At 44.6% G+C, this 27,453-nt stretch overlaps 2 protein-coding genes and 1 pseudogene across 3 annotated transcripts; 2 read left to right on the top strand and 1 right to left on the bottom strand.

Annotated features, from left to right (window-relative positions):
* LOC135553428 (neurofibromin-like) overlaps window positions 1–27,453 on the bottom strand; it is a 120,537-nt pseudogene that overhangs the window by 60,603 nt on the left and 32,481 nt on the right.
* On the top strand, window positions 4,490–8,083 carry LOC135553064 (mucin-5AC-like). The gene is made up of 2 exons (XM_064985145.1): window positions 4,490–4,708; window positions 5,195–8,083. Exon 2 carries the CDS (start codon window positions 5,242–5,244, stop codon window positions 7,000–7,002), a length of 1,761 nt encoding a protein of 586 aa, XP_064841217.1. The 5' UTR covers window positions 4,490–4,708; window positions 5,195–5,241; the 3' UTR covers window positions 7,003–8,083.
* Window positions 8,178–26,144, top strand: LOC135553065 (oligodendrocyte-myelin glycoprotein-like). Of its 2 annotated transcripts, XM_064985146.1 has the most exons (4): window positions 8,178–12,196; window positions 13,746–13,811; window positions 13,907–14,116; window positions 14,207–26,143. In XM_064985146.1, the coding sequence occupies exons 2-4, from the start codon at window positions 13,756–13,758 to the stop codon at window positions 15,195–15,197; spliced, it is 1,257 nt and encodes a 418-aa protein (XP_064841218.1). In that variant the 5' UTR covers window positions 8,178–12,196; window positions 13,746–13,755; the 3' UTR covers window positions 15,198–26,143. The 2 variants fall into 2 exon arrangements, with proteins under 2 accessions (XP_064841218.1, XP_064841219.1); XM_064985147.1 differs by lacking the exon at window positions 8,178–12,196 and having other exon boundaries at window positions 13,482–13,811; window positions 14,207–26,144.

Here is a 27,453-nt window from a genome sequence, read left to right as displayed (position 1 = left end):
GAGGGTCCGTCATGGTCTGGGGCGGTGTGCCACAGCATCATCGGACTGAGCTTGTTGTCATTGCAGGCAATCTCAACGCTGTGCATTACAGGGAAGACATCCTCCTCCCTCATGTGGTACCGTTCCTGCAGGCTCATCCTGACATCACCCTCCAGCATGACAATGCCACTAGCCATACTGCTCGTTCTGTGTGTGATTCACTGCAAGACAGGAATGTCAGAATGCCATGGCCAGCGAAGAGCCCGGACCTCAATCCCATTGAGCCGTCTGGGACCTGCTGGATCTGAGAAATGTCCGGGAACTTGCAGGTGCCTTAGTGGAAGAGCGGGGTAACACCTCACAGCAAGAACTGGTGCAGTCCATGTTGAGGAGATGCACTGCAGTACTTAATGCAGCTGGTGGCCACACCAGATACTGACTGTTACTTTTCATTTTGACCACCCCCCCTTTTATCTGTGACACATTATTCCATTTCTGTTAGTTACATGTCTGTGGAACTTGTTCATTTTATGTCTCAGTTGTTGAATCTTGTTTTGTTCATACAAATATTTACACATGTTAAGTCTGCTGAAAATAAACACAGTTGATAGTGAGAGGCGCCGACAGAGATGGCCGCCTCGCTTCGCGTTCCTAGGAAACTATGCAGTTTTTTTTTTTTTTTTACGTGTTATTTCTTACATTAGTACCCCAGGTCATCTTAGGTTTCATTACATACAGTCGAGAAGAACTACTGAATATAAGATCAGCGTCAACTCACCATCAGTACGACCAAGAATATGACTTTCGCGAAGTGGATCCTGTGTTCTGCCTTTCAACCAGGACAACGGAATGGATCCCAGCCGGCGACCCAAAAAAACGACTTCGTAAAAGAGGGAAATGAGGCGGTCTTCTGGTCAGACTCCGGAGACGGGCACATCGTGCACCACTCCCTAGCATTCTTCTCGCCAGTGTCCAGTCTCTTGACAACAAGGTTGACGAAATCCGAGCAAGGGTAGCATTCCAGAGGGACATCAGAGACTGTAACGTTCTTTGCTTCACGGAAACATGGCTCACTGGAGAGACGCTATCGGAGGCGGTGCAGCCAGCGGGTTTCTCCACTCATCGCGCCGACAGAAACAAACATCTTCCTGGTAAGAAGAGGGGCGGGGCGTATGCCTTATGGCTAACGAGACGTGGTGTGATCACAGAAACATACAGGAACTCAAATCCTTCTGTTCACCTGATGTAGAATTCCTCACAATCAAATGTCGACCGCATTATCTACCAAGAGAATTCTCTTCGATTATAATCACAGCCGTATATATTCCCCTCCAAGCAGACACATCGATGACTCTGAACAAACTTTATTTGACTCTTTGCAAACTGGAATCCATACATCCTGAGGCTGCATTCATTGTATCTGGGGATTTAAACAAGGCTAATCTGAAAACAAGACTCCCTAAATAGTATCAGCATATCGATTGCGCTACCAGGGCTGGCAAAACCTTGGATCATTGTTATTCTAACTTCCGCGACGCATATAAGGCCCTGCCCCACCCTCCTTTTGGAAAAGCTGACCACGACTCCATTTTCCTGATCCCTGCCTACAGACAGAAACTAAAACAAGAAGCTCCCACGCTGAGGTCTGTCCAACGCTGGTCTGACCAAGCTGAATCCACACTCCAAGACTGCTTCCATCACGTGGACTGGGACATGTTTCGTATTGCGTCAGACAACAACATTGACGAATACGCTGATTCGGTGTGCGAGTTCATTAGTACGTGCGTTGAAGATGTCGTTCCCATAGCAACGATTAAAACATTCCCTAACCAGAAACCGTGGATTGATGGCAGCATTCGCGTGAAATTGAAAGCGCAAACCACTGCTTTTAATCAGGGCAAGGTGACTGGTAACATGACCGAATGCAAACAGTGCAGATATTCCCTCCGCAAGGCTATCAAACAAGCTAAGCGTCAGTATAGAGACAAAGTAGAATCTCAATTCAACGGCTCAAACACGAGGTATGTGGCAGGGTCTACAGTCAATCACGAACTACATGAAGAAAACCAGCCCAGTCACGGACCAGGATGTCTTGCTCCCAGGCAGACTAAATAACTTTTTTGCCCGCTTTGAGAACAATACAGTGCCACTGACACGGCCTGCAATGAAAACATGCGGTCTCTCCTTCACTGCAGCCGAGGTGAGTAAAACATTTAAACGTGTTAACCCTCGCAAGGCTGCAGGCCCAGACGGCATCCCCAGCCGCGCCCTCAGAGCATGCGCAGACCAGCTGGCTGGTGTGTTTACGGACATATTCAATCAATCCCTATACCAGTCTGCTGTTCCCACATGCGTCAAGAGGGCCACCATTGTTCCTGTTCCCAAGAAAGCTAAGGTAACTGAGCTAAACGACTACCGCCCCGTAGCACTCACTTCCGTCATCATGAAGTGCTTTGAGAGACTAGTCAAGGACCATATCACCTCTACCCTACCTGACACCCTAGACCCACTCCAATTTGCTTACCGCCCAAATAGGTCCACAGACGATGCAATCTCAACCACACTGCACACTGCCCTAACCCATCTGGACAAGAGGAATACCTATGTGAGAATGCTGTTCATCGACTACAGCTCGGCATTTAACACCATAGTACCCTCCAAGCTCGTCATCAAGCTCGAGACCCTGGGTCTCGACCCCGCCCTGTGCAACTGGGTACTGGACTTCCTGACGGGACGCCCCCAGGTGGTGAGGGTAGGCAACAAAATCTCCACCCCGCTGATCCTCAACACTGGGGCCCCACAAGGGTGCGTTCTGAGCCCTCTCCTGTACTCCCTGTTCATCCACGACTGCGCGGCCACGCACGCCTCCAACTCAATCATCAAGTTTGCGGACGACACAACAGTGGTAGGCTTGATTACCAACAACGACGAGACGGCCTACAGGGAGGAGGTGAGGGCCCTCGGAGTGTGGTGTCAGGAAAATAACCTCACACTCAACGTCAACAAAACTAAGGAGATGATTGTGGACTTCAGGAAACAGCAGAGGGAACACCCCCCTATCCACATCGATGGAACAGTAGTGGAGAGGGTAGTACGTTTTAAGTTCCTCGGCATACACGTCACAGACAAACTGAATTGGTCCACTCACACAGACAGCATCGTGAAGAAGGCGCAGCAGCGCCTCTTCAACCTCAGGAGGCTGAAGAAATTCGGCTTGTCACCAAAAGCACTCACAAACTTCTACAGATGCATAATCGAGAGCATCCTGGCGGGCTGTATCACCGCCTGGTACGGCAACTGCTCCGCCCACATCCGTAAGGCTCTCCAGAGGGTAGTGAGGTCTGCACAATGCATCACCGGGGGCAAACTACCTGCCCTCCAGGACACCTACACCACCCGATGTTACAGGAAGGCCATAAAGATCATCAAGGACAACACCCACCCGAGCCACTGCCTGTTCACCCCGCTATCATCCAGAAGGCGAGGTCAGTACAGGTGCATCAAAGCTGGGACCGAGAGACTGAAAAACAGCTTCTATCTCAAGGCCATCAGACTGTTAAACAGCAACCACTAACATTGAGTGGCTCAACTCCAGCCACTTTAATAATGGGAATTGATGGGAAATGTAAAATATATCACTAGCCACTTTAAACAATGCTACCTAATATAATGTTTACATACCCTACATTATTCATCTCATATGTATACGTATATACTGTACTCTATATCATCTACTGCATCCTTATGTAATACATGTATCACTAGCCACTTTAACTATGCCACTTTGTTTACATACTCATCTTATATGTATATACTGTACTCAATACCATCTACTGTATCTTGCCTATGCTGCTCTGTACCATCACTCATTCATATCTTTATGTACATATTCTTTATCCCCTTACACTGTGTATAAGAAATTAGTTTTGGAATTGTTAGTTAGATTACTTGTTGGTTATTACTGCATTGTCGGAACTAGAAGCACAAGCATTTTGCTACACTCGCATTAACATCTGCTAACCATGTGTATGTGACAAATAAAATTTGATTTGAGGAAGTTTCTTTTTTTTGCTAAGTTTATACACACACACACATATATATATACATGACAAAGCAAAATCATGTTTTTAGATTTGTTTTGCAAATAAAGTGTGTGTGTGTGTGTGTATATATATATATATATACACACACACACACACACACACACACACACACACACACACACACACACACACACACATTTTATTTGCAAAACAAATCTAAAAACATGATTTTGCTTTGTCATTATGGGGTGTGCAAATTGGGGGAGAGTGGGAAAAAAACAAATTAATCCACAAGGCTATAACGTAACAAAATGTGGAAACGTCAAGGGGTCTATCCCAGAGTGCATATTAAAATTACAAGTGTACATTTGTTTTGCATGAAAACATCCACTGTGTATTTTTCTGTGCTTTTTCTGTGCTAAAAAGAACAGGGTGTCATTTGTAATCAGACCTCAGTTTCACAGCTCTCACTTCCTGTCAAGTGAGGCAAGAGAAGGTTCTGTATAATACCAGACTAGGGCCTCGCAGACTTCTGCAGTGGCTGCTTTCTGGGCTTCACGTACAGCAAACTAAGGAGACCTCTTCTAGCTGAGACACACCAACTCATATAGGCATTCTGCTTTTTGTGAACTTGGAGCAGGTTAATGAAGGCCAGGATTCTAGGGTTAAATCCTGTGTAGGCTCTGGTGAGTACAACATATTTTAAGGGTGGGAGATGTAAATATACAAGGGTTATAGTGAGATCTGTTGCTCAAATGACAACGTGTGATTTGCCAGAGAATGTGCAAGCAGTTGAAAACAAATACCTTTGAAACACATACTTTCAAAATAGTTGTTTGTGGGAGGTGTAATACACATTACACACACCATCACGAATGTTAGCGAATCAATAATGTTCAGACAAAGACATCCTAATGTGTAAGATATGACCTTATATGGCCTTAATTCTTACAAAGAAATAAGACAAAAACAGAATATAGTTAGATTCCCCAGAAAACTGTCAAAAAAATCTTCTGCGCCTACTTTGAATTGTAGTTTGAGGAAGGAAATGCCAAAAGTAGCAATAACATTTCACCACGTTGCCCTTCATGGTGAAATGTTCCTTGTTTCCTCATGATAAATCATGCTTACAGATACAGTAATGACGCGTTTGCTTTTCTTCTTTTCATCAGTCAGTCATCAGGACACACCAGATTTCAGAGGATAACAGGAAACAGCAATGGAGGGAAAGAGTCTTGTTCTTGTGTTGTTTTTGTGGATGCTGTCACTGGGACTGAATAGCACAGTGACACTTCAGCCTCACAGCCACTCCACCGACTTCAGGAGCAGTGAGGTTACTGCAACTTCAGACAAAGTTTCACCTTTAGAAATGGCACAAGAGCACCTCAACAATGCACCAGATGAAGGAAACTATAGCACCGTAGCACCTTCAGTTGAGTTGAAGTTCACAGTGAAGAGTAAACCACAGACTCCAGATCAGGTGTCCACCAGATATATCAGCTCTTATCTGCCTTCAATCCACCCTTTGAGTACGAAAACAAGGAAGAACTCCCAGTCACCTCAGGAGCGCCAAACAACCAAATATAAAAACAACTCCACGGTGGAGATCACAGCAGATGGAGCCGAGGAAACGTCGCCCACTATAGGGAATCAGCCTCCGGTAAGCAGAGTTACTTTTCCCTGGCCGGAGGGTGTAAGTCCAACAGCATCACCTAGACCTTCGGAGTTATCCTCTCAAACAACCTCATCGACAACAAATCAACCAACAGAGATCCAAACAGGGCCTGGTCCAACCAATCTTCCGATGTCGCAGTCCAACGACTCCACAGAGAGGATCCGACCCTCGCCAACTGGTGTTGGATTTGGAGTGACACCGACTAGAGCCGAATTTACTTTGAACACAGGTAGGAAGGCTCAATTTCCCAGCACCCCCTCCCAGGCCCCAGTCACAAGCAGGAAATCAACCCCTACACACCCCACTGAAAGAGGTCCAACAGGCTCATCTGAGCTGCCTAGCGCTGCCACTTCACCCGCCACCCTACCTCCCTCTATAGCCATGACCAAATCTTTAACCCACATCTCCACTCCATGGACATCGACCCAGCCCGCCAAGACCCTTGCCACCACTGCAGCCTCGGTTACTGCTAGTATTGCCATTATCAGCACCAAGGGCCAATCCCCACTAATGGTCCCCACTACAAAACATGTCGCTGCTACCACAACCACCACGACAAAAAATAAACCAACGCCACCTCCGTCAAAAACGGCAAGCAAAGACAAGAGCAAAACGATAGGGAACCATGGCACAGTGGTGGCTGTACTGATTGGTGTGACACTGGTTCTGATGTTTGTCAGTTTTGGGGTCATCTTCGTGAGGAAGCGCAGACATCAGAGGATACAGCTGCAAAACACAGCTTGGGCCGGCCCCTCTCCGTTTCTGGACAGTGGAGTCCAGTCTCGACTGGATAATGACGATAGCAGTGACGTCCACCTGAGGGGCTCCAATCGAATCTCCTTCTCTGGCTTCCTGTCTCAGCGACTCTCCAAGAGGCTGTCTCTGCTCCAGGAAACTGACGAGGAATTCCGGATGGGTGAGATTCCGACAGGAAGTACATTCGGAAGAGAGACTGTTTTAGATGATGTTCAACCGAGTAACGGGACTGCTGCAGTGCACAAAGAAAAGACCCAGATTGAGGTGGTGCAACCTCTGGACAACTCGTCATCTCCTCCTCCACCGACATCTTCAGAGACCACTGCCACAACACACACCCATGACCATCAGCCTCCTACCTCCTTGCAGGTTGTTGATCTGGGGCCAGACAATGTTCCAAATTCCGCTCCCTCTCATACACCACCAGATATCCCTGAAGCTATTCTTCCACCACTGTTGGATGTTGACCTGGGTCCCCCCTCAGACCATGCCAGCCCCCCTCCACCAGAGAGCACAGACCTTCCAACCCCACCCCCTGACCTGCCTTAACCAGTCTCCAAGCAGATAGTAACACACAGGAAACCCATTCTCCTACCCCTCTACCCAACAAAGGAAACCACTCCAGCCAAAAAACAACTCAAACTGATGCTCATCAGTGTTCCACTTACTTCATCTATACCTCTTTCTGATGAAACATTTCATGAATTGGATCTTCAACTAGGCCTATAGCCAGTTTGATTGTCAAAACCGAGCCAAACCATTTCCCTATTTAACGGTATAACTTTGATAGTGGCCACAATAATGTGATTTTTAACACATGATCCCTGTGGTCTTTCTTTGGTATTAAGACATCCAAATGTACACTGAGAAAGCTTTCCCAAATGTTATGATTCAAGTCAGATCCATATTCATTCAGCCTGACCAATCTGTAGCAGTGAGATTTATTTGATGCTACAACAATTGCTTTTTCTCCTGTGTACTTTTTGGAGGAAAACACAGTGACGTAAGGGCCTAAACATGAGCATCATACCCAGTGGTGAGATAATTCAGAGAAGGATGCACTGCTGAAGTAATGTAATTCTGTGTGAGCACACGTGGCAAGTGAACATTTCCAGTCACAGCAACAAAAAAAGTTTTTTTAATTAACCATTGACCCAGGCTGAGACATTCATTGGGCAAAATGGTGAGAGAGGAAGTTCTAAAAGGAAATGAAACAAAGGGGTGAATTATATAATTAAACTGAGAAACGATAGATAGAAAGGGATAAAATGAATGTGAAAATTAGAGAAAGAATGAGCAGGGAGTTAAGTCTCAGTGGGGCTGGCCCGACACCGTGAGTGAGTGCATTACTGCAGTGTTGCAGTCACTCCTAGCGTATTTCAGAGCTGTACATCAGTACACTAACCGTAGAGAGAGCGAACAGGCCACAGAGACAGAAAGAGGGAAATGTCAGACCCACAAATAGCACCTCAATGTCTCATCTGAAGAGAAACCACAGAAACAATAAGATGGGAGACAGAAAGCAACAACCACACACAATTATTTCCATCTACACATATTCTTACCTGTTGACAAATGAGTTGTTCATCAATCATGTATTTATGCAATAAATCCGCTGACATGCAATAAACCCGCCGATGTTAAATAGTGGTTTGTATTTGTGTACTACATCAGCGTCATACAGCGAGGCAGACGACAGGCTCATTTGTTTAGGCCAAGCGTGGTGATTGAGGAGAGAGAATCATCTGCCTGCACCACAAGCCCTGCTGACCAGATGGCAGCCACGGCACCTGCTTTATCCCTCCCTATAAAGAACGGTGCCTGAAAGATAAATCCAAAACCCTCTCTGCCTTCCCTTTCCTCTCTCCACCCTCCCCACTACTCTAATTCACAGCTCATTCCAGACACATTCTCCAGCTGAGTACTAAAAGGGAATTGTTTCTATTGAAAAATGATTGCAGAACTCCCTGTGTTGATACTGAGGCAGATATGAAAGAAAAGTGAGAGAATTTGAGGGAGAAAGCAGCATGAGAAGTAGCTAAACTTGGGTAAGACAGACTATTTTCAGTCCTGTTTCACTCTTACTGTTTTCACATCTGCAGTTCCAGGTCTGACGTACTTTTCAAACCACCAACTCAATCTATCATATCAATCTTTCTACAGAATCCATGCCATGTTCATCTCAACACAGGTCTATTCGTCCTACTATCATGACAAGCTATTGTAAGAGTATGATTTTTAACATGACTACAAATCAGAATTTTGTCAGTCCGTCCTTATCATTCTAAAACAATTGCATGTGCTGTGACAGTTGGTTGCAAGGTGGGAAACCTTTTGTTAAAACACCTTTTCACTCGAGCAAACGTGGTTTGTGTATCAATTCTCTTGATGCTTCAACTTATTAACAAACCTGTCAACATGACAGAATTATAGCAATCAGATCTTCGTCAATTTCAGAGAATGCATTTTTCTTAAATGTAATGACCTGAGGCGAATAGCACACATTAGTTACGCATCACAAACTCTCACAGCTTATTGGTTGAACTCCCGAAACTAACACATCTGATTGGTGTTGCCATGCAGAGTTTCACACTTTTGACTGGTCTGGTGTTACTGTGCTAGCACCAGGCACTGCACTATGGAGGGACGTTCTTACTAGGTTGCATTTGCAGATGCTTTTTCTGGAGAATTGTAATTACTGACAGCAATTCATTCTGGCTCATCGCTGAATGATGTTGCCAGCAGTAGCAGGGCAGCTTGCTTCGGCTGAAGTGCAGAGTTAAATATTCACTGCTTGCATACGGCTAGTTGCAGAACAGAGCAGTTCTGTGGTGCGAAGTTCTGAGTGCCTAGCACAATAAGCATGATATTGTGTGTGTGTGTGTGTGTGTGTGTGTGTGTGTGTGTGTGTGTGTGTGTGTGTGTGTGTGTGTGTATATATATATATATATATATATTTCCATGAGAGAAGCCCCAAACCTATGTTTTATTGGCCAGACACAATCTGCTAAACTATGACTTCTTCTCAGAGAGAGAGAGGAGAGGGAGAGTGGGAAGAGGATATGAGAGAGAAAGGAGAGGGAGAGTGGAAAGAGGATAGGAGAGAGAAAGGAGAGGGAGAGTGGAAAGAGGATAGGAGAGAGAAAGGAGAGAGAGAGTGGAAAGAGGATAGGAGAGAGAAAGGAGAGAGAGAGTGGAAAGAGGATAGGAGAGAGAAAGGAGAGGGAGAGTGGAAAGAGGATAGGAGAGAGAAAGGAGAGAGAGTGGAAAGAGGATATGAGAGAGAAAGGAGAGAGAGTGGAAAGAGGATAGGAGAGAGAAAGGAGAGGGAGAGTGGAAAGAGGATAGGAGAGAGAAAGGAGAGGGAGAGTGGAAAGAGGATAGGAGAGAGAAAGGAGAGGGAGAGTGGAAAGAGGATATGAGAGAGAAAGCAGTAGATAGGACCACATAACTTTCACGCAAGTCCTCTAAAACCAAACAGGGTACGGACATGTGAGCATAGAGATTAATTAATGAAATGCGGTTTTCAAAACATCATTACAATCACCCCCCAGCAATACAGACCCACTTAAAACGAGGATTGTATTAACATGGCCGCAGCAACGTTGGCCGTAAAACAAAGCCACTAGTCACAGAACACCTATTCATGGATCAGCACATTTGCAAAAAGCTGTTCTTATTGCAGACTGCCAGGGTGCTTCCTGAAGGCAGCTGAAATGGAGGAAGACCAGGAGGATGTTGAGACAAAAACTGTACCGTTAATACAAAAACCGTGTTAATTTGCTGCTGAGAGCGGTGGAGGCAGCCAGTCGTTGTAGGTGCCAGTTGTGATGTGAGATACACTGCCCCCTGATGGCAGCGCTGTGTGTGTGTTATGCATCCCATAAGCATTTAGCCAGAACAATGTCACCCTGCCAGAACTGCACAGTACTAAAGGGAATTCAGGGGAACTGTGTGTGTGTTAAAACACTGAGCATGAGTACAAAATGCTGTGAGAGCAAGAGAGAGAGAGCGAGAGAGCGCGAGAGTGAAGGGGAAATGGAACATACTGTGACTTTGAAAGTTGAACACAAGAGGCACTAATGTCCAATGAACATCCCACATTAGAATGAGTTAGCGTGTTTGTATGTACACTGAACAAAAATATAAATGCAACATTCAAAATACCCCAGAAAGGTTCCATAAGCACAAAATGCTTATTTCTCTGAAATTTTGTGCACAAATTTGTTTACATCTCTGTTAGTGAGCATTTATCTTCAGAAACATGTGTGCTATGTTCCTGAATGTCAACTTCTGTCTGCAACTGCACTAATAAAGTTTTTTTTAATGGTTTAATTAAAGATATTGTCATAATGTTAATTTCACCAATGAGCCAATGATTGACAAGTACCAAGGAACGAACCCTAACAGGGTGAGCGGTTTGCTGATGTCAATGTTGTGAACAGAGTATCCCATGGTGGTGGTGGGGTTATGGTATGGGCAGGCATAAGATATGGACAAGGAACACAATTGTATTTTATCGGTGGCAATTTGAATGCACAGAGATACCGTGAGGAGATCCTGAGGCCCATTGTCGTGCCATTCATCCGCCGCCATCACCTCATGTTTCAGCATGATATTGCACGGCCCTGACATGTATCCATTCCTCCCTGGCCTGCATACTCACCAGTCATGTCACCCATTGAACATGTTGGGATGCTCTAGATCGACGTGTACGACAGCATGTTACAGTTACAGAAACTTCATACAGCCATTAAAGAGTGTGACAACATTCCACAGGCCACAATTAACAGCCTGATCAACTCTGTGAAGGAGATGTGTCGCATGGCATGAGGCAAATGGTGGTCACACCAGATACTGACTAGTTTTCTGGTCCACACTCCTACCTTTTTTAAGGTATCTGTGACCAACAGATGCATATCTTTATTCCCAGTCATGTGAAATCCATAGATTAGGGCCTAATTAATTTATTTCAAATTGACTGGTTTCCTAATATGAACTAACTCAGTAAAATGTTTGAAATTGTTGTTTATATTTTTGTTCAGTATACTGTATGTGTATAAAAAAGAGAAAGAGGGGAAGGGATAATGGAGAAATAATTGCTTTTATCAAGTGAGCGGGATCTTGATTCTAAAAAGATTGGAGTCAGCACAGTCCCCCCACCCCCTGCTCTCCCCAGTCTCATCATCAGCAGAGGGGGCAGGCACTGTGCTGCAATCCTCCTCTCTCTCTCCTTCAGACCGCTCTTTCCCTGAGTGCATCAGGAGCCTGCAGAGGAGCGGTGGAGGATGACTGGCGCTATCAGGGGCACCCTGCTCTGGCATGCTTGGAGGATGCCACAAACCAGGAGAGGATTTTGAGACGGAGTGAGAGAGCCTGTCAACCACTGGCCAACGCCAACACAGCACGAGAGAGAGAGAGACAGCGAGAGGAAGGGGGGGGTCCACCTTTACCAGAGAAGGAAGAAGAGCAAGGGAGAAAAAATTAAGTGAGAGAGGAAGAAATGTGAAAGAAAGGAAAAATACCCCAAAAGAAAGCCAGCGCAAAAAAACAGAGAGCCAAAAAAGAAAATGGTGCATGGATAATAAGGGCAACTTAACACCCCCCAGATTTGACTTGACAATCACTCTCTCCAGCCAGCTGCTCTGAAAAAAAGAGGGGGGAGCAAGTGAGAGGGCTGGCCGAGGGAAGGAGAGAGGACGAAAAGAGCAAGATGACGGAGTGAAGCGATGGAGAGGATCAGGTGAGTGACTGATGGCATGGAGAGAAAAACAGTAGGAGACGGGTGTACATGCTAACACATGTGCACAAGACTGGACACACACACACAATGCTTCACAAAGCAGTGATGTATTTGATTCTGTACCACACTATCTCAGTGGACTGCAGCAGGGTGATTTGTCTATGTCAGTTTATGGCTTCTCATTAAATCTCTCCAACGGTGCTGAAATCTCCATGAGATAGTACAGCTATTTATGGAGCAATGCAGTATACCATAACCTGATGAAGTTTCTAGAGCACTCAGCTTACTATGTAATGCTAAAACCAGCCACACTGATGTGTTTTGCAAGCTCTTCTTAATACAACCACACACACAGTCCCCAGATACTCAGTCATTTGTGCCAGAAGACAGGGTGAGAGGACAGGACACAATCATGTGTGTGTGCGTGTGTGGGATCGAGAGTGTGTGTGTGTGTGTATGTGCCACTCTAAAGGAATTCACCCGGCTTTCACTGCAGTATTTCTAAGCTCCGACCCGCTGGCAAGGCTTCAAGCTTGCCGGCACACAGACTGACTGGGGCCCTTGTAAACCGCAACACAGCTATTAGATAGTAGTTTCCAAAACTCTGTTCTGTGGACTTCAAGGGATGCCCGTTTCGTTTTTTACCCTAGTACTACACAGCTGATTCAAATAATCAAAGCTTGATGATTAGTTGCTTATTTGAATCAGCTGTGTTGTGCTAAGGCAAAAACCAAAACGTGCACCTCTTGGGGTCCTGAGGACAGAGTTTGGGAAACCCTCAAGCAGGACTGTTAGCATATGGCCGGGCGTTACAATGTTATAATGTCAGAGGGGTGTCAATGACGTGAATGGGAACTATATGGAGGAGAGGGGATGAAGGGGAGAGGGCTCTGGGTATAGTGAGGTTCAATCTACCCAGTTCGTTGTATAGTCACATTATGTGCTTGAAGTATGATAGATGGTTCACAGTCATGACTTTCTTACAGGCTGGATGCAGAACCAGTGTGGAGTGTTTTACTGCTGTCTCCTGGTGTTTATTACTGCCCCTCTCCCATCTGTGAGGCTGTTGCTATGCATCAAAGGCTATCTCAAAACAGCAGTAGCTCCAGAAAAGGGTCTTATATCATTTCTACAGAGATTCCATTGTGGGGAAACTAGGCCGTTTATGAATAAGGGTGATACTGTAGCTAATACTCCGCCAACTAAAGTTGTCTAGCAATCTGTTGGAATACTAGCATGCTAGCAGATACACATGGGCTTCCCGTCATTGCGCTATTGTTCGATAGCATTGGCTCTCGAAACTACTGCAACGCAAACTTTCTTCATACTGGACACAGAGGAATAAACATGGTATCCACTAGTTCACCTGACTCTAGGGAAGTGGATAAAGGGCCTCATTGCCAAAATCCCAAAGTATCCCTTTAAGCTCCTGGTAAATGCAGCTTGGAAAAGATAGCAAGGATCGGACTTAAATGAGCTATTGCTAATCAATATGTAAATGCTAATGGGGTCGGAAGCTAATTTAACTGTCAGTATTATTATTCTGCAGATGTGTGTGAATGAGTGATGGTCTTGACGAAGATCCATACAGGATCAAAACTGTGTCCTTCCATTTGTGAGTATATAAATTGTGGAGAAAAGAAGTGTTGCAGATCTATGTCCTTGGGTACAGTCCAGTGTCTCCTCTCACTGTGTCTCTCCCTCTCTAAGAGCCCTCATTATGCTCCCCTACGCCCCGTTGGCCTGCCTCTTCCTGCTCCTCCTGTCGGGGGTGCTGGGGGGGCTGGTCCTGTCCATCTGCCCCGCCGTGTGCTCCTGCAGCCGGGGCCACCGTGTGGTGGACTGCTCCTCGCGGCAGCTCTCACAGCTGCCCCCAGGCCTGCAGCACAACATCCGCTTCCTCAACCTCTCACACAACAGGTAGGAAGACACTTCTTCCTTCTCATCATACAGGTCTTCGGCAGGTTGGGTCCTAACTTCTAAAATGAGAACTCCCCTCTCTCCCAACAGCCTTTGGGGTCTGGACGACCAGCTCAGCCACTACGCCCACCTGCGTACCCTGGACCTGTCCTATAACCTCCTGGGTCGCTTCCCTTCCGGCCTGCCCAGGGCCCTCTGGGACATCCGGGCCGCTGGCAACCAGCTCCGAGCGCTGGACAAGAACGACACGGCCTACCATTGGAACCTGCGGGTACTGGACCTGTCAGCCAACGAGCTGGAGAGGGTGGTCTTCATCAACAACACCCTTCCCAGCCTACATGCCCTAAACTTGAGTCACAACCGGTTCTGGACCGTGCCCACCAACATGCCTCATAATCTGGAGATGGTGGATTTGGCCCACAACTACCTAGTTCAGATCCTCCTGGGATCATTGGACCGGCTGCCCAGGCTGAGGAGGTTCTACCTGCATGCTAATCGCTTCTCCTGGGTGCCGGAGGGGGTATTTGACCGGTTGGAGGGGCTCGAGTTCTTGACACTTGGGGATAACCCTTGGGCTTGTGAAGAGGAGGAGAACATCACACGGCTCTTGCTCTGGGCCAAACACACCCGTGCCGCAGTGTTGGGCTGCCCCTGCTACACTAGGCCAACATGTGGGCAAGCCCATCTGGCCACTCCAGGAGGGGAGTGGCACTTTACGTCCCACACAGAGCCTCCGCTGGGGGCTGATGCCAGAGAGCTGGGCCGTGGAGGCCTCACACCGGATAGAGCTGCAGTCGTCACTTCTGGGTACTTGGCTAAGTCTGCGTTGTTGGAGCCTGGGACGCATGGAGACAGAGGGTCTGCCAACAGCTCGGGGGATCAGACATTGTTTGTGTTCATCTCCACCCCCTTGCACGGCCTCTCCACACTCACAAGCACTACAGGGCAGCCACACTCCGCCGCCAAGAAGAAAAACACAGGAAGCACACAGAGCAGAAGCCACGGAGTCCACACACCAATCCTGTATTCTGTAGTCACCTGGAACCTTCTAGTCACGGTGACTGCCTTCAAAGCCTTCTAAACCCACCCGTTGTCAATACTAGAGTCAAGTCTTGATGGATTTTGGAGAGGGCTAACCCTATGTACATATGACCCAGAATGTAAAAGGGAGAGGTTTGTTATTGTTTTCATTTTAAAGAACAACTTTCAACTGTTACTGCCTAAATGTGTATCCTCTCTTCATCTTCCAACCATTTGACCAACATCTACAGAGTGATGTTGTGCTGTATGGCTATATCTTTCAAACTTGTATACAAATAATATCTAGGCAAATGTATACACATACAGTGCATTTGGAAAGTATTCAGACCCCTTCCCTTTTTACACTTTGTTACGTTTCAGCCTTATTATAAAAACATATTAAATATATTTTTTTCCTCATCAATCTACACAAAATACCCCATAATGACAAACAAAGCAAAAACCGTTATTTAGAAAAACAGAAATACCTTATTTAAATAAGTATTCAGACGCTTGGCTATGAGGATGGAAATTGAGCTCAGGTGCATCCTGTTTCCATTGATCGTCCTGGAGACTGGAATCTTACTGGGGTCAATTCAATTGATTGGACTATCTAAGGTTGATCCAGATCAGTTGACAGTGCATGTCAGAAAAAAAAAACATGAAGTTGAAGGAATTGTCAATAGAGCTCCGAGACAGGATTGTGTCGAGGCACAGATCTGGGGAAGGGTACCCAAACATTTCTGCAGAATTGAACGTCCCCAAAAACACAGTGGCCTCTATCATTCTTAAATGGAAGAAATTTGGAATCACCAAGACTCTTCCGAGAGGTGGCCGCCCTGCCAAACTGAGCAATCGGGGGAGAAGGGCCTTGGTCAGGGAGGTGACCAAGAACCTGATGATCACTTTGACAGACCTCTGGAGATCCTCTGTGGAGGTGGGAGAACCTTCCAGAAGAACAACCATCTCTGAAGCACTCGACCGATCAGGCCTTTATGGTAGAGTGGCCAGACGGAAGCCACTCCTCAGTAAAAAAAGGGACATGAAAGCCCGCTGAGAGTTTACCATAAAGCACCTAAGGGACTCTTAGACCATGAGAAACAGGGTTCTCTGGTCTGATGGAACTAAGATTGTGTCACATCTGGAGGAAACCTGGCACGGAACATGGTGGTGGCAGCATCATGCTGTGGGGATGTTTTTCAGCAGCAGGAGACGAGTCAGGATCGAAGGAAAGATGAAACAAAGTAAAGAGAGATCCTTGATGAAAACCTGCCCCAGAGCACTCAGGACCTCAGACTGGGGGGAGGTTCACCTTCCAACAGGACAACGAACCTAACCGTACAGTCAAGACAACGAAGGAGTGGCTTCGGGACAAGTCTCTAGATGTCCTCAAGTGGCCCAGCCAGAGCCCGGATTTGAACCAGATCAAACATGTCTGGAGAGACATGAAAACAGATGTGCAGCAACACTCCCCATCCAACCTGAGAGAGCTTGAGAGGATCTGCAGAGAGGAATCGGGAAAACTCCCCAAATACAGGTGTGCCAAGCTTGTACCGTCAAACCCAAGAAGACTCTAGGCTGTAATCGCTACCAAAGATGCTTCAACAAAGTACCGAGTAAAGGGTCGGTCTGAATACTTACGTAAATGTGAGATACACACAAACCTGTTTTTGCTTTGCCTTGTCATTATGGGGTAGTGTGTGTAGAATGATGAAACAATTTAATACATTTTAGAATAAGGCTGTAAACTAACTAACTAAATTTGGAAAAAGTAAAAGGGGTCTGAATACATCTCGAATGCATTGTACATGACTAATAATACTCTATCGGTGCGGAAACATGAATGCTCTACTCTATGTAGTCTATGCTGCTTGTCCGTTCCGATGACAGATGCTGCGTTCTGGTTACTATGATATAAAGAAAAGGAAAAAAAATTAGAACGCATTTAATGTACGTGTTGTTTGAAAGAGTCAGTGTATGACGTGAGAAATAATCTTTAAACCTTGGCATCAGCTTGGTTTGGGGGTTATCTTGGAGGGCCTGCAAGTTCTTAAAGTAGAATTGACAGATAATCTACTTTGCAGATATTAAACAGACAATCATAATGCCATTCAAAAATATACAATTCTTATTTTATGCAACAAAACCAACTTTATAACTAGTTTTGAAAATAGGTTCTATTTGACTCAATTCCATGACGTTGAGTAAGGCTTTGTTGGTAGAATATACGGATGCAGTTCAATGCATGATTAATACAGCTAATTCTCTAATACATTTCTTGGTAGTCCAACAAATATTGCTATCAAGTTGTAAATCACACCTGGCCTGGTACATTGTTTGCTGCCTCCAGCCCAGCGGGATGCACCGTTTCAGTTTCAATAACTCAATATTTTAGACAAATGTACAGACGATTGTAACTAAGGCTGGGAACAGCTAGAGATGCAGGTGTCATTTGGATAGTTTGCAAGAAATGTGAATCACTTTGCTAGCTAGCTATGCTAAACTTGAACAACTGTTTTCCACAGTTAGCATATATCCTAGTTGTCAATCAAATGTATTTGGCATCGATCATGAAGATCAAAAGGGGAGGGCAGGCAGGCAAGTTCCCAAGGGTTGGGACAAGTATGCATTGGCAGGTAATCTGCAGAAGTATGAGCAGGCTACTATTCCCCATTGCTTATCAGTGCAAATCTGACAGCCAAATACTAAACAAGTTGAAGGGTTTATCTACTTTTCCCTTGTTACATTTTTAGCTCATCTTGCTTTTGCTAACATTAGTTGTTGATCTTTTTGATGTGCATAGGCAACTGAGGGAGATCAGGCCTACCTGTTGTTTGATCAATAGGACTCTAAAGTTCCCAAATGTAAGAGGACTCCCGTGGAACACAATATATACACAATTATGTGGACACCCCTTGAAATGAGTGGATTTGGCTATTTCAGCCACACCCATTTCTGACAGGTGTATAAAACTGAGCACACAGCCATGCAATCTCCATAGACAAACATTGGAAGTAGAATGGCCTTACTGAAGAGCTCAAACGTTCAACCTGGCTTTGTCACAGGAGGCCAGGTCATCAAATTTCTGCCTTGCTAGAGCTGCTCCGGTCATCTGCAAGTGATGTTATTGTGAAGAGGAAATGTCAAGGAGCAACAATATCTCAGTCGCGAAGTGGTAGGTCACACAAGCTCACAGAACAGGACTGCCGAGCTCTGAAGCGTGAAGCCCGTAAAAATTCTCTGTCCTTGATTGCAACACTCACTACCGAGTTCCAAACTGCCTCTGGAAGCAACGTCAGCACAAGAACTGTTCACCAGGAGCTTCATGAAATGGGTTTCCATGGCCAAGCAGCCACAAACAAGCCTAAGATCAACATGCGCAATGCCAAGTGTCAGCTGGAATGGTGTAAAGCTCGCCGCCATTGGACTCTGAAGCAATGAAAACGAAGTCTCTGGAGTGATGTATCAGGCTTCACCATCTAGCAGTCCGACTGATGAATCTGGGTTTGGCGGATGCCAGGAGAACGCTACCTGCCGCAATGCATAGTGCCAACTGTACAGTTTGGTGTAGGAGGAATAATGGTCTGGGGCTATTTTTCATGGTTCGGGCTTGGCCCCTTACGATTCGATCACACCGACAGCATCATTGCATTTTTGGTAAACCAGAAGTACATTCACTTCCAGTAGAACGCTGCGTGTGCCTTGCAGCATTGTGTTGCAGAGGCAGTTGCAGCGCGTTCTGTGTGGTGCATACGTTGGATTTATCGAACGCATGTGTCAAACTGTATGCATATACGGCTTGACAGAAATGGTAGCAGATGGTGAATGTGGAACATTTGTTGCACACATATCCAGATAATCTGCATACTATTTTGCGCAATGACACTATCGGTGTGATCAGGGCATTAGTTCCAGTGGAGACAAATCTTAACGCTACAGCATATAATGCCATTCTAGACGATTCTGTACTACCAAATTTGTTGCTAAGGTTTGATGAAAGCCTTTTACTGTTTCAGCATTACAATGCCCCTGCGCAAAAAGCGAAGTCCATATAAACTCAGCAAAAAAAGAAACGTCCTCTGACCGTCAATTGCGTTTATTTTCAGCAAACGTAACATGTGTAAATATTTGTATGAACATAATTCAACAAGTGAGACGTAAACTGAACAAGTTCCACAGAAATGTGACTAACAGAAAGTAACATTCCGTGTCTGGTGTGGCCACCAGCTGCATTAACCTCTCTGGGATATGTGGGACGGTTGCGTCCCACCCTCGCTAACACCCAGTGAAAGTGCAGGGCGCCAAATTCAAAACAAAAATCTCATAATTTAAATTCCTCAAGCATTCAAGTATTTTACACAATTTTAAAGATAAAATTCTTGTTAATCCAGCCACAGTGTCTGATTTCAAAAAGGCTTTACAGCGAAAGCACCACAAACGATTATGTTAGGTCATCACCAACTCACAGAAAAACACAGCCATTTTTCCAGCCAAAGAGATGAGTCACAAAAAGCACAAATAGAGATACAATTAATCACTAACCTTTGAGGATCGTCATCAGATGACACTCATAGGACTTCATGTTACACAATACATGTATGTTTTGTTCGATAAAGTGCATATTGATATCAAAATATCTCATTTTACAATTGCGCGTTACGTTCAGTAGTTCTAAAACATGCAGTGATTTTGCAGAGAGCCACATCAATTTACAGAAATACTCATCATAAATGTTAATGAAAATACAAGTGTTATACATGGAATTAGAGATATACTTCTCTTTAATGCAACCGCTGTGTCAGATTTCAAAAAAACTTTACGGAAAAAGCACACCATGCAATAATCTGAGTACAGCGTTCAGACAACAAACCAGCCAAAAAGATATCTGCCATATTGTGTAGTCAACATTAGTCAGAAATAGCATTATAAATATTCACATACCTTTGATGATCTTCATCAGAATGCACTCCCAGGAATCCCAGTTCCACAATAAATGTTGGATTTGTTCAACAAAGTTCATCATTTATATCCAAATAGCTTCTTTTGTTAGGGCTTTTAGTAAACAAATTGCGGCTGCAGGTCCAGCCGAAAGTCTGCCGAAAAACTCAAAAAGTTCCATTACAGCCCGTAGAAACTTGTCAAACTAAGTATAGAATCAGTATAGAATGTTCCAACCGGAGAATTCTTATGTCTGTAGAAAAGCAATGGAACGAGAGCTAACTCCCTCGTGACCGCGCGTCACGAGCCTGTGGCACTCTGCCAGACACCTTGCTCAATCCTCTCTCATTCAGACCTCCTTCACAGTAGAAGCCTCAAACAAAGTTCTAAAGACTGTTGACATTCAGTGGAAGCCTTAGGAATTGTAATATGACCCTATTTACACTGTATATTGGAATGGCAAACAGTTGAAAAACTACAAACCGCAGATTTCCCACTTCCTGGTTGGATTTTTCTCAGGTTTTCGCCTGTCATACTCACAGACACAATTCAATCAGTTTTAGAAACGTCAGTGTTTTCTTTCCAATACTACTAATAATATGCATATATTAGCATCTGGGACAGAGTAGCAGGCAGTTTACTCTGGGCACCGTATTCATCCAAGCTACTCAATACTGCCCTTCTGTCACCAAGAAGTTAAGTACTGCAGTGCATCTCCTCCTCATGGACTGCACCAGATTTGCCAGTTCCTGCTGTGAGATGTTACCCCACTCTTCCAAGGCAGATGCAGAACACTGACATTCATGTCTTGCAGTGAATCAAACACAGAGCAAGCAGTATGGCTGGTGGCATTGCTATACTGGAGGGTCATGTCAGGATGAGCCTGCAGGAAGGGTACCACATGAGGGAGGATGTCTTCCCTGTCATGCACAGCGTTGAGATTGCCTGCAATGATAACAAGCTCAATCCGATGATGCTGACACACCGCCCCAGACCATGACGAACCCTCCACCTCGATCCCGCTCCAGAGTACAGGCCTTGGTGTAATGCTCATTCCTTCGACAATAAACGAGAATCCGACCATCACCCCTGGTGATACAAAACTGCGACTCGCCAGTGAAGAGCACTTTTTGCCAGTCCTGTCTGGTCCAGCGACGGTGGGTTTGTGCCCATAGGCGACGTTGTTGCCTACAAGCTCTCAGTCCAGCCTCTCTCAGGCTATTGCGGACAGTCTGAGCACTGATGGAGTGATTGTGCGTTCCTGGTGTAACTCGGGCAGCTGTAGTTGCCATCCTGTACCTGTCCCGTAGGTGATGTAACAACTCTTGCACAGTATTATAACACGTGGTCTGCCACTGTGAGGACGATCAGCTGTCTGGCCTGTAGCACTGTCTTAGGCATCTCACAGTACGGACATTGTAATTTATTGCCCTGGCCACATCTGCAGTCCTCATGCGTCCTTGCAGCATGCCTAAGGCACGTTCACGCAGATGAGCAGGGACCCTGGGCATCTTTCTTTTGGTGTTTTTCAGAGTCAGTAGAAAGGCCTCTTTAGTGTCCTAAGTTTTCATAACTGTGACCTTAATTGCCTACCGTCTGTAAGCTGTTAGTGTCTTAACGACCGTTCCACAGGTGCATGTTAATTAATTGTTTATGATTCATAGAACAAGCATAGGAAACAGTGGTTAAATTCTTTACAATGAAGATCTGTGAAGTTATTTGGATTTTTACGAACTATCTTTGAAAGACCGGGTCCTGAAAAAGGGATGTTTCCTTTTTTGCCGAATTTAGAAATGGTTTGTCAAGATCCGTGTGGAAGAACTTGACTGGCCAGTCTAGATCCCTGACCTCAACCCCATCAAATACCTTAGGGACGAATTGGAACGCCGACTGCGAGCCTGGCCTAATCGCCCAACCTCACCGTGGCTCAATGGAAACATGTCCCCGCAGCAATGTCCCAACATCTAGTGGAAAGCCTTTCCAGAAGAATGGAGGCTGTTACAGCAGCAACTCCAAATTAACACCCATGATTTTAGAATGAGATGTTCGACGAACAGGTGCCCACATAATTTTGGTCATGTAGTGTATTTACATATTAGCATTAATTCAAATTAGGTGTATTTTGTGACTTTTGGCAAAGGCTTTATAATGTTCTAATGTTGAGCTGTTGCTACTGCCTGTAAACACACAATCCAGTGTGTTTACAGGCAATATGATGGCAGGCCCGTGTGCCAAACGCTCAGCTGCTTTCCCATTTTATATTGGTATAGAATTTTCACAATGCCTTACTCTACATCATTCCCAAACATTATATTAATGTTTGAAAACGCAAAAGTGCTTGCTTGTCATAAAAAGTGTGGAAAAAAGGGATCATATTTTTCCTATGGGTGTTTATGAATACATTAACAAGATTTAATGTTGCTAAAATGATGTCAGTTCCACTTTAAGCCACTAATGCATGCGTGTACACACACACACACACACACACACACACACACACACACACACACACACACACACACACACACCCACCCACACCCGGTTCGGCCAGAAAGTGACTCCCTTCCTACCACACACCTTACAAGCATTTGGAAAGTATTCAGACCCATTCCCTTTATCCACATTTTGTTAGGTTACAGCCTTTACTCAGTACTTTGTTGAAACACCTTTGGCACTGATTACAGCCTTGAGTACTCTTTGGTATGATGCTACAAGCTTGGCAAACCTGCATTTGGAGAGTTTCTCCAAATCTTCTCTGCAGATCCTCTCTAGCTCTGTCAGGTTGGGTGGAGAGCGTCGCTGCACAGCTGTTTTCAGGTCTCGCCAGAGATGTTCGATCGGGATCAAGTCCGGGCTCTGGCTGAGCCACTCGTGGACATTCACAGACTTGTCCCAAAGCCACTCCTGCGTTGTCTTGGCTGTGTGCTTAAGGTCATTGTCCTGTAGGAAGGTGAACCTTCGCCCCAGTCTGAGGTCCTGAGTGCTCTGGGACAGGTTTTCATCAAGGATCTATCTGTACTTTGTACAGTTCATCTTTCTTAACCTCTCTGCGCACGGAACCCGCTAGCGGGCTGAAATTCCACAAGATACGGTGATCGCTACATAAATAGTCATATTAAACATTCATGAAAATACAAGTGTCTCACATGTATCAAAAGCCTAGAATCTTGCTAATCCAACTGCATTGTCAGATTCAAAAAAGGATTTACTGCGAAATAATACGATGCGATTATCTGAGCATAGAGCCCCATAAAAAAACAACTATTTCAACCAGCACAGGCGCAACAAAATCACAAACAGCAATAAAATAAATTGTTTACCTTTGACGATATTCGCCTGTTTGCAATTCCAATGCTCATTGTTACACAATGAATGATCTTTTGTTAGATAAAATCCGTTTTTATAGCCTAACACGAAACGTTTTGTGAACCGCTTGTGTAGTGATTTCCGTCTCATTCCATTTTCGACGACACACTCCAGTTAAATCACCCACACAGAACGCGACTTTTCCAGTCATGTTTGGTTTCACTGCAATCAACTGGTTTGTTTGTAACACAATCAAACCTGATGGGCCATTTCGCGGGACGTATTGACTGAAAGAAACCGTTTTGAAGACAAGTAATGACATCATTGTGCACCAATGATTTGCCCGCTGTTTCGTTGATTGACTGTCTTTTAACCCAATGACCACTGATCGTCTTGAAATCTAGCTGGGTAGATCGCCAATGAGCTGAGCTAAACGGCAATACGCCATGTTTATGTGTTGCAAGACCAACCCATGTCGTAAGCTCCAGCATAAAGAGAGTCATGCGCTATTGAATTTTCATACCGGAAGGAGAAACACATATTGCGCATTGCATTGTTTTGTGAACACACAGATTCAGCTGTTTATATATATCAATATAAGTCAAGTCTAGATATACAGATGAACACACAACTTTAGAATAAATTGTTTGGGAAGGTGAGACAGAGATTGTTGGAGGACGCTTCATTTAGCGATTGTGGAGGAATATTTTTTGAAAGGGAGAGGACATCGTTTTGGACTGGTAAGTTCTTATCATGCTAATGCCCTTGTTTGAAATGAATAATATAAAATATTATTTGTGATTTTTATTTTATTTTAGAAGCAATATATAAACATTTAATGTCATGAAATGTGAGATGCTTGTCTGCCGGCCCTCCCCAACCCACATGAAATCACATCAATGGTCAAAGTGAAATGGAGACAGTAGATACAGTTGGTCTGTTGTAATATAATAAAGACAGTAGATCTAGCTGGTCTGTCATAATATAATAGAGACAGTAGATCTAGCAGGTAATAATAATATAATAATAATAATATATTTCAACCTTCAACTCTATATATATCTGTTTATTATACCTGTTGATACAGGGCTCATATGTGAAACTATTCTAACTGAACATTTTCTTTCACAGTGACACTGACTCCGAATGGGAGTCTTATCTGGTGTCCTGTGTGAATTTAAGTATGCGCTCTCTAATTCTCTCTCTCGGAGGACCTGAGCCCTAGGACCATGCGTCAGGACTACCTGGCATGGTGACACCTTGCTGTCCCCAGTCCACCTGGCCTTGCCGCTGTTCCAGTTTCAACTGTTCTGCCTGCGGCTATGGAACCCTAAACTGTTCATTTTTACTCGAGGGGCTGTCCTGTTGCACCCTCTACAACCACTGATCTCCACCCGGCACAGCCAGAAGAGGACTGGCCACCCCTCATAGCCTGGTTCATAGCCCCTCATAGAGGACTGAGGGTCTTCCAAATATTGAAAGTGTGTAAATAGTTACCCATGTTATTTTGTAAATATATATATATATTTATTCATATTTTTTAAATCAATAATTATTTTTTCCCCCATTTAAAAAAAAAAAACATTTATTTTTCTCAATTTTTGGGGGGGGAGGGGTGTGTTAGAATACCATTTTGGTATTTTGTTTATAGTTGTTTGTTTCAAAATGTATACCTTCACCAATTTGGCCACTTGGGTACATTTGGGCTACTTGTGTGGGACACCTGGGTGACTTCATGATAAATGTCATGTAGCACACTCCTTTTGGAAGTTATCATTCAGAAACTTTGCACAAGTACTGTTGCCCTCTTATATTTTTCACTGAAATTGTCCCCATCATCCTATCTGAATGTTTGTTTTTATCTTGTTCATTTTAAAGATGATACAAAAATAAAAATAAAAAACGTATGTTTTTTTCATTGTTTTATCTAAACCAGATCTATTGTGTGTTATTCTCCTACATTCAATTCACATTTACACAAACTTCAGAGTGTTTTCTTTCAAATGGTACCAAGAATATGCATATCCTTGGTTGTGTGCCTGAGCTACAGGCTGTTAGATTTGGGTATGTCTTCAGGCGGAAAATGCACAAAGTAGGGGGGGGACTGCAAGAGGTTATTAAGGCCTGATTGTTAGAGTGCTGCAGAGATGGTTTTTCTTCTGGAAGGTTCTCCCATCTCCACAGAGAAACTCTGGAGCTTTGTCTGAGTTACCATCGGGTTCTTGGTCACCTCCCTGACCAAAGCCCTTCTCCCACGATTGCTCAGTTTGGCCGGGCGGCCAGCTCTAGGAAGAGTCTTGGTGGTTCCAAACTTCTTCCATTTTACGAATGATGGATGCCACTGTGTTTTTGGGGACCTTCAATGCTGCAGAAATGTTTTGGTACCTCTCCCCAGATCTGTGCCTCGACACAATCCTGTCTCCAAGCTTTATGGACAATTCCTTCGACCTCATGGTTTGTTTTTTTCTCTGACATGCACTGTCAACTGTAGGACCTTATATAGACAGGTATGTGCCTTTCCAAATCATGTCCAATCAAATGAATTTACCACAGGTGGACTGCAATCAAGTTGTAGAAACATCAAGGATAATCAATGGAAACAGGATGCACCGGAGGTCAATTTCGAGAATACTTACGTAAATAAAATATTAGTTTCTTATTTTTAATAAATTTTCAAACATTTCTAAAAACCTCTTTTTGCTGTGTGTTTATGGGATATTGTGTGTCGATTGGTGAGGATGTTATTTATTTATTTAATCCATTTTAGAATAATGCTGTAACAATAAAATGTGGAAAAAGGGAAGAGGTCTGAATACTTTCCCAATGCACTCTGTGTAGACAGCAACACTGACATACAGTACACTACTTGGCCAGGTCTTACCTGCGAGCAATATAGTAGAAGACAGGGTTGCCATTCTTGGAGGTTCCAGCCTGGTAGAAGATGTTGAGGGTCTTCAGGGCTTTAAACTCGTCTTTTTCATGGACCTGGTGCCTAGAAATCAGGGACAAACGGACAATAGAATGCTTCTGAATCAACTCCACTCACCAACTGCTGGCATGCCGAGTGTCTTAGAACATTTTACAGACTAACTCATTTACATTTACATTTAAGTCATTTAGCAGACGCTCTTATCCAGAGCGACTTACAAATTGGTGAATTCACCTTCTGACATCAGTGGAACAGCCACTTTACAATAGTGCATCTAAATCATTTAAGGGGGGGGGTGAGAAGGATTGCTTTATCCTATCCTAGGTATTCCTTGAAGAGGTGGGGTTTCAGGTGTCTCCGGAAGGTGGTGATTGACTCCGCTGTCCTGGCGTCATGAGGGAACTCTACACTAGGAGAGTGTTACCTGGTCATAAACTCCTCAAACTTGGAGCTGGTGAGGTTGAGGCTGGACCAGTGGGTGTCAGCAACAGGTTTGTGTTCGGGGGGCCCCAGATAGGCCAGAAGGGTGGCCATCTTGTCAAACGGCCGCCTACCCACTGCCTTGTGGTCCCTATGGAATGGGAAGAGAGAGACCGCTGTCAGACTGAGCACATAACATGATGATTAGTGACTCATTGTGTGTGTGTGTGTGTGTGTGTGTGTGTGTGTGTGTGTGTGTGTGTGTGTGTGTGTGTGTGTGTGTGTGTGTGTGTGTGTGTGTGTTACTGACCTGTTGCTGGAGAGGTACTGTCCGATCCTCTCCTGGTTGTTCCACAGCAGCCTATGGAGAGCCAGAACGTTGCCATCACTGATGAAGGACAGGCTGTGGTTGACTGAGTCACTGGGAGGAGAGTCAGAAGCTATGTCCAAGAAGAACCTGCAGGGCAATATAGAGGGATCACAGAGTGAATGTTAATTACAGAACTGGAAATCTATCACAAATAACTATAAAATATTAGAAAATGAGTCCAGATACGTAATTCTCAGCTTCATAAGAGAAAGCCGAAACTCCGATAATTTCCTTCTTTTCAGGATACTGATAGCAGTTTGTGATTTTATCCGCTTTGAAAGTGGGGATTTTTTGTCAGAAGTTTTGCTGGTATTAAAATTCTTCTGACTTACCGCGTAAAAATCTACAGTTCAA

The sequence above is a fragment of the Oncorhynchus masou genome, chromosome 13, assembly GCF_036934945.1.
Source record: "Oncorhynchus masou masou isolate Uvic2021 chromosome 13, UVic_Omas_1.1, whole genome shotgun sequence".
In the NCBI taxonomy this organism is placed as follows: Eukaryota; Metazoa; Chordata; class Actinopteri; order Salmoniformes; family Salmonidae; genus Oncorhynchus; species Oncorhynchus masou.
The sequence above is the reverse complement of the archived record's forward strand: the minus strand, read 5'-3'. Positions and strand labels throughout refer to the sequence as shown.

Bases quoted from the DNA above. Each gene is read 5' to 3' on its own strand.
- LOC135553065 (XM_064985147.1), top strand. From the start codon at position 13,756: ATGAGTGATGGTCTTGACGAAGATCCATACAGGATCAAAACTGTGTCC. The intron at 13,812-13,906 runs GTGAGTATATAA...TCCCTCTCTAAG, and splicing joins AAAACTGTGTCCTTCCATTT to AGCCCTCATTATGCTCCCCT. The intron at 14,117-14,206 runs GTAGGAAGACAC...CTCTCCCAACAG, and splicing joins CTCAACCTCTCACACAACAG to CCTTTGGGGTCTGGACGACC.
- LOC135553064 (XM_064985145.1), top strand. From the start codon at position 5,242: ATGGAGGGAAAGAGTCTTGTTCTTGTGTTGTTTTTGTGGATGCTGTCA.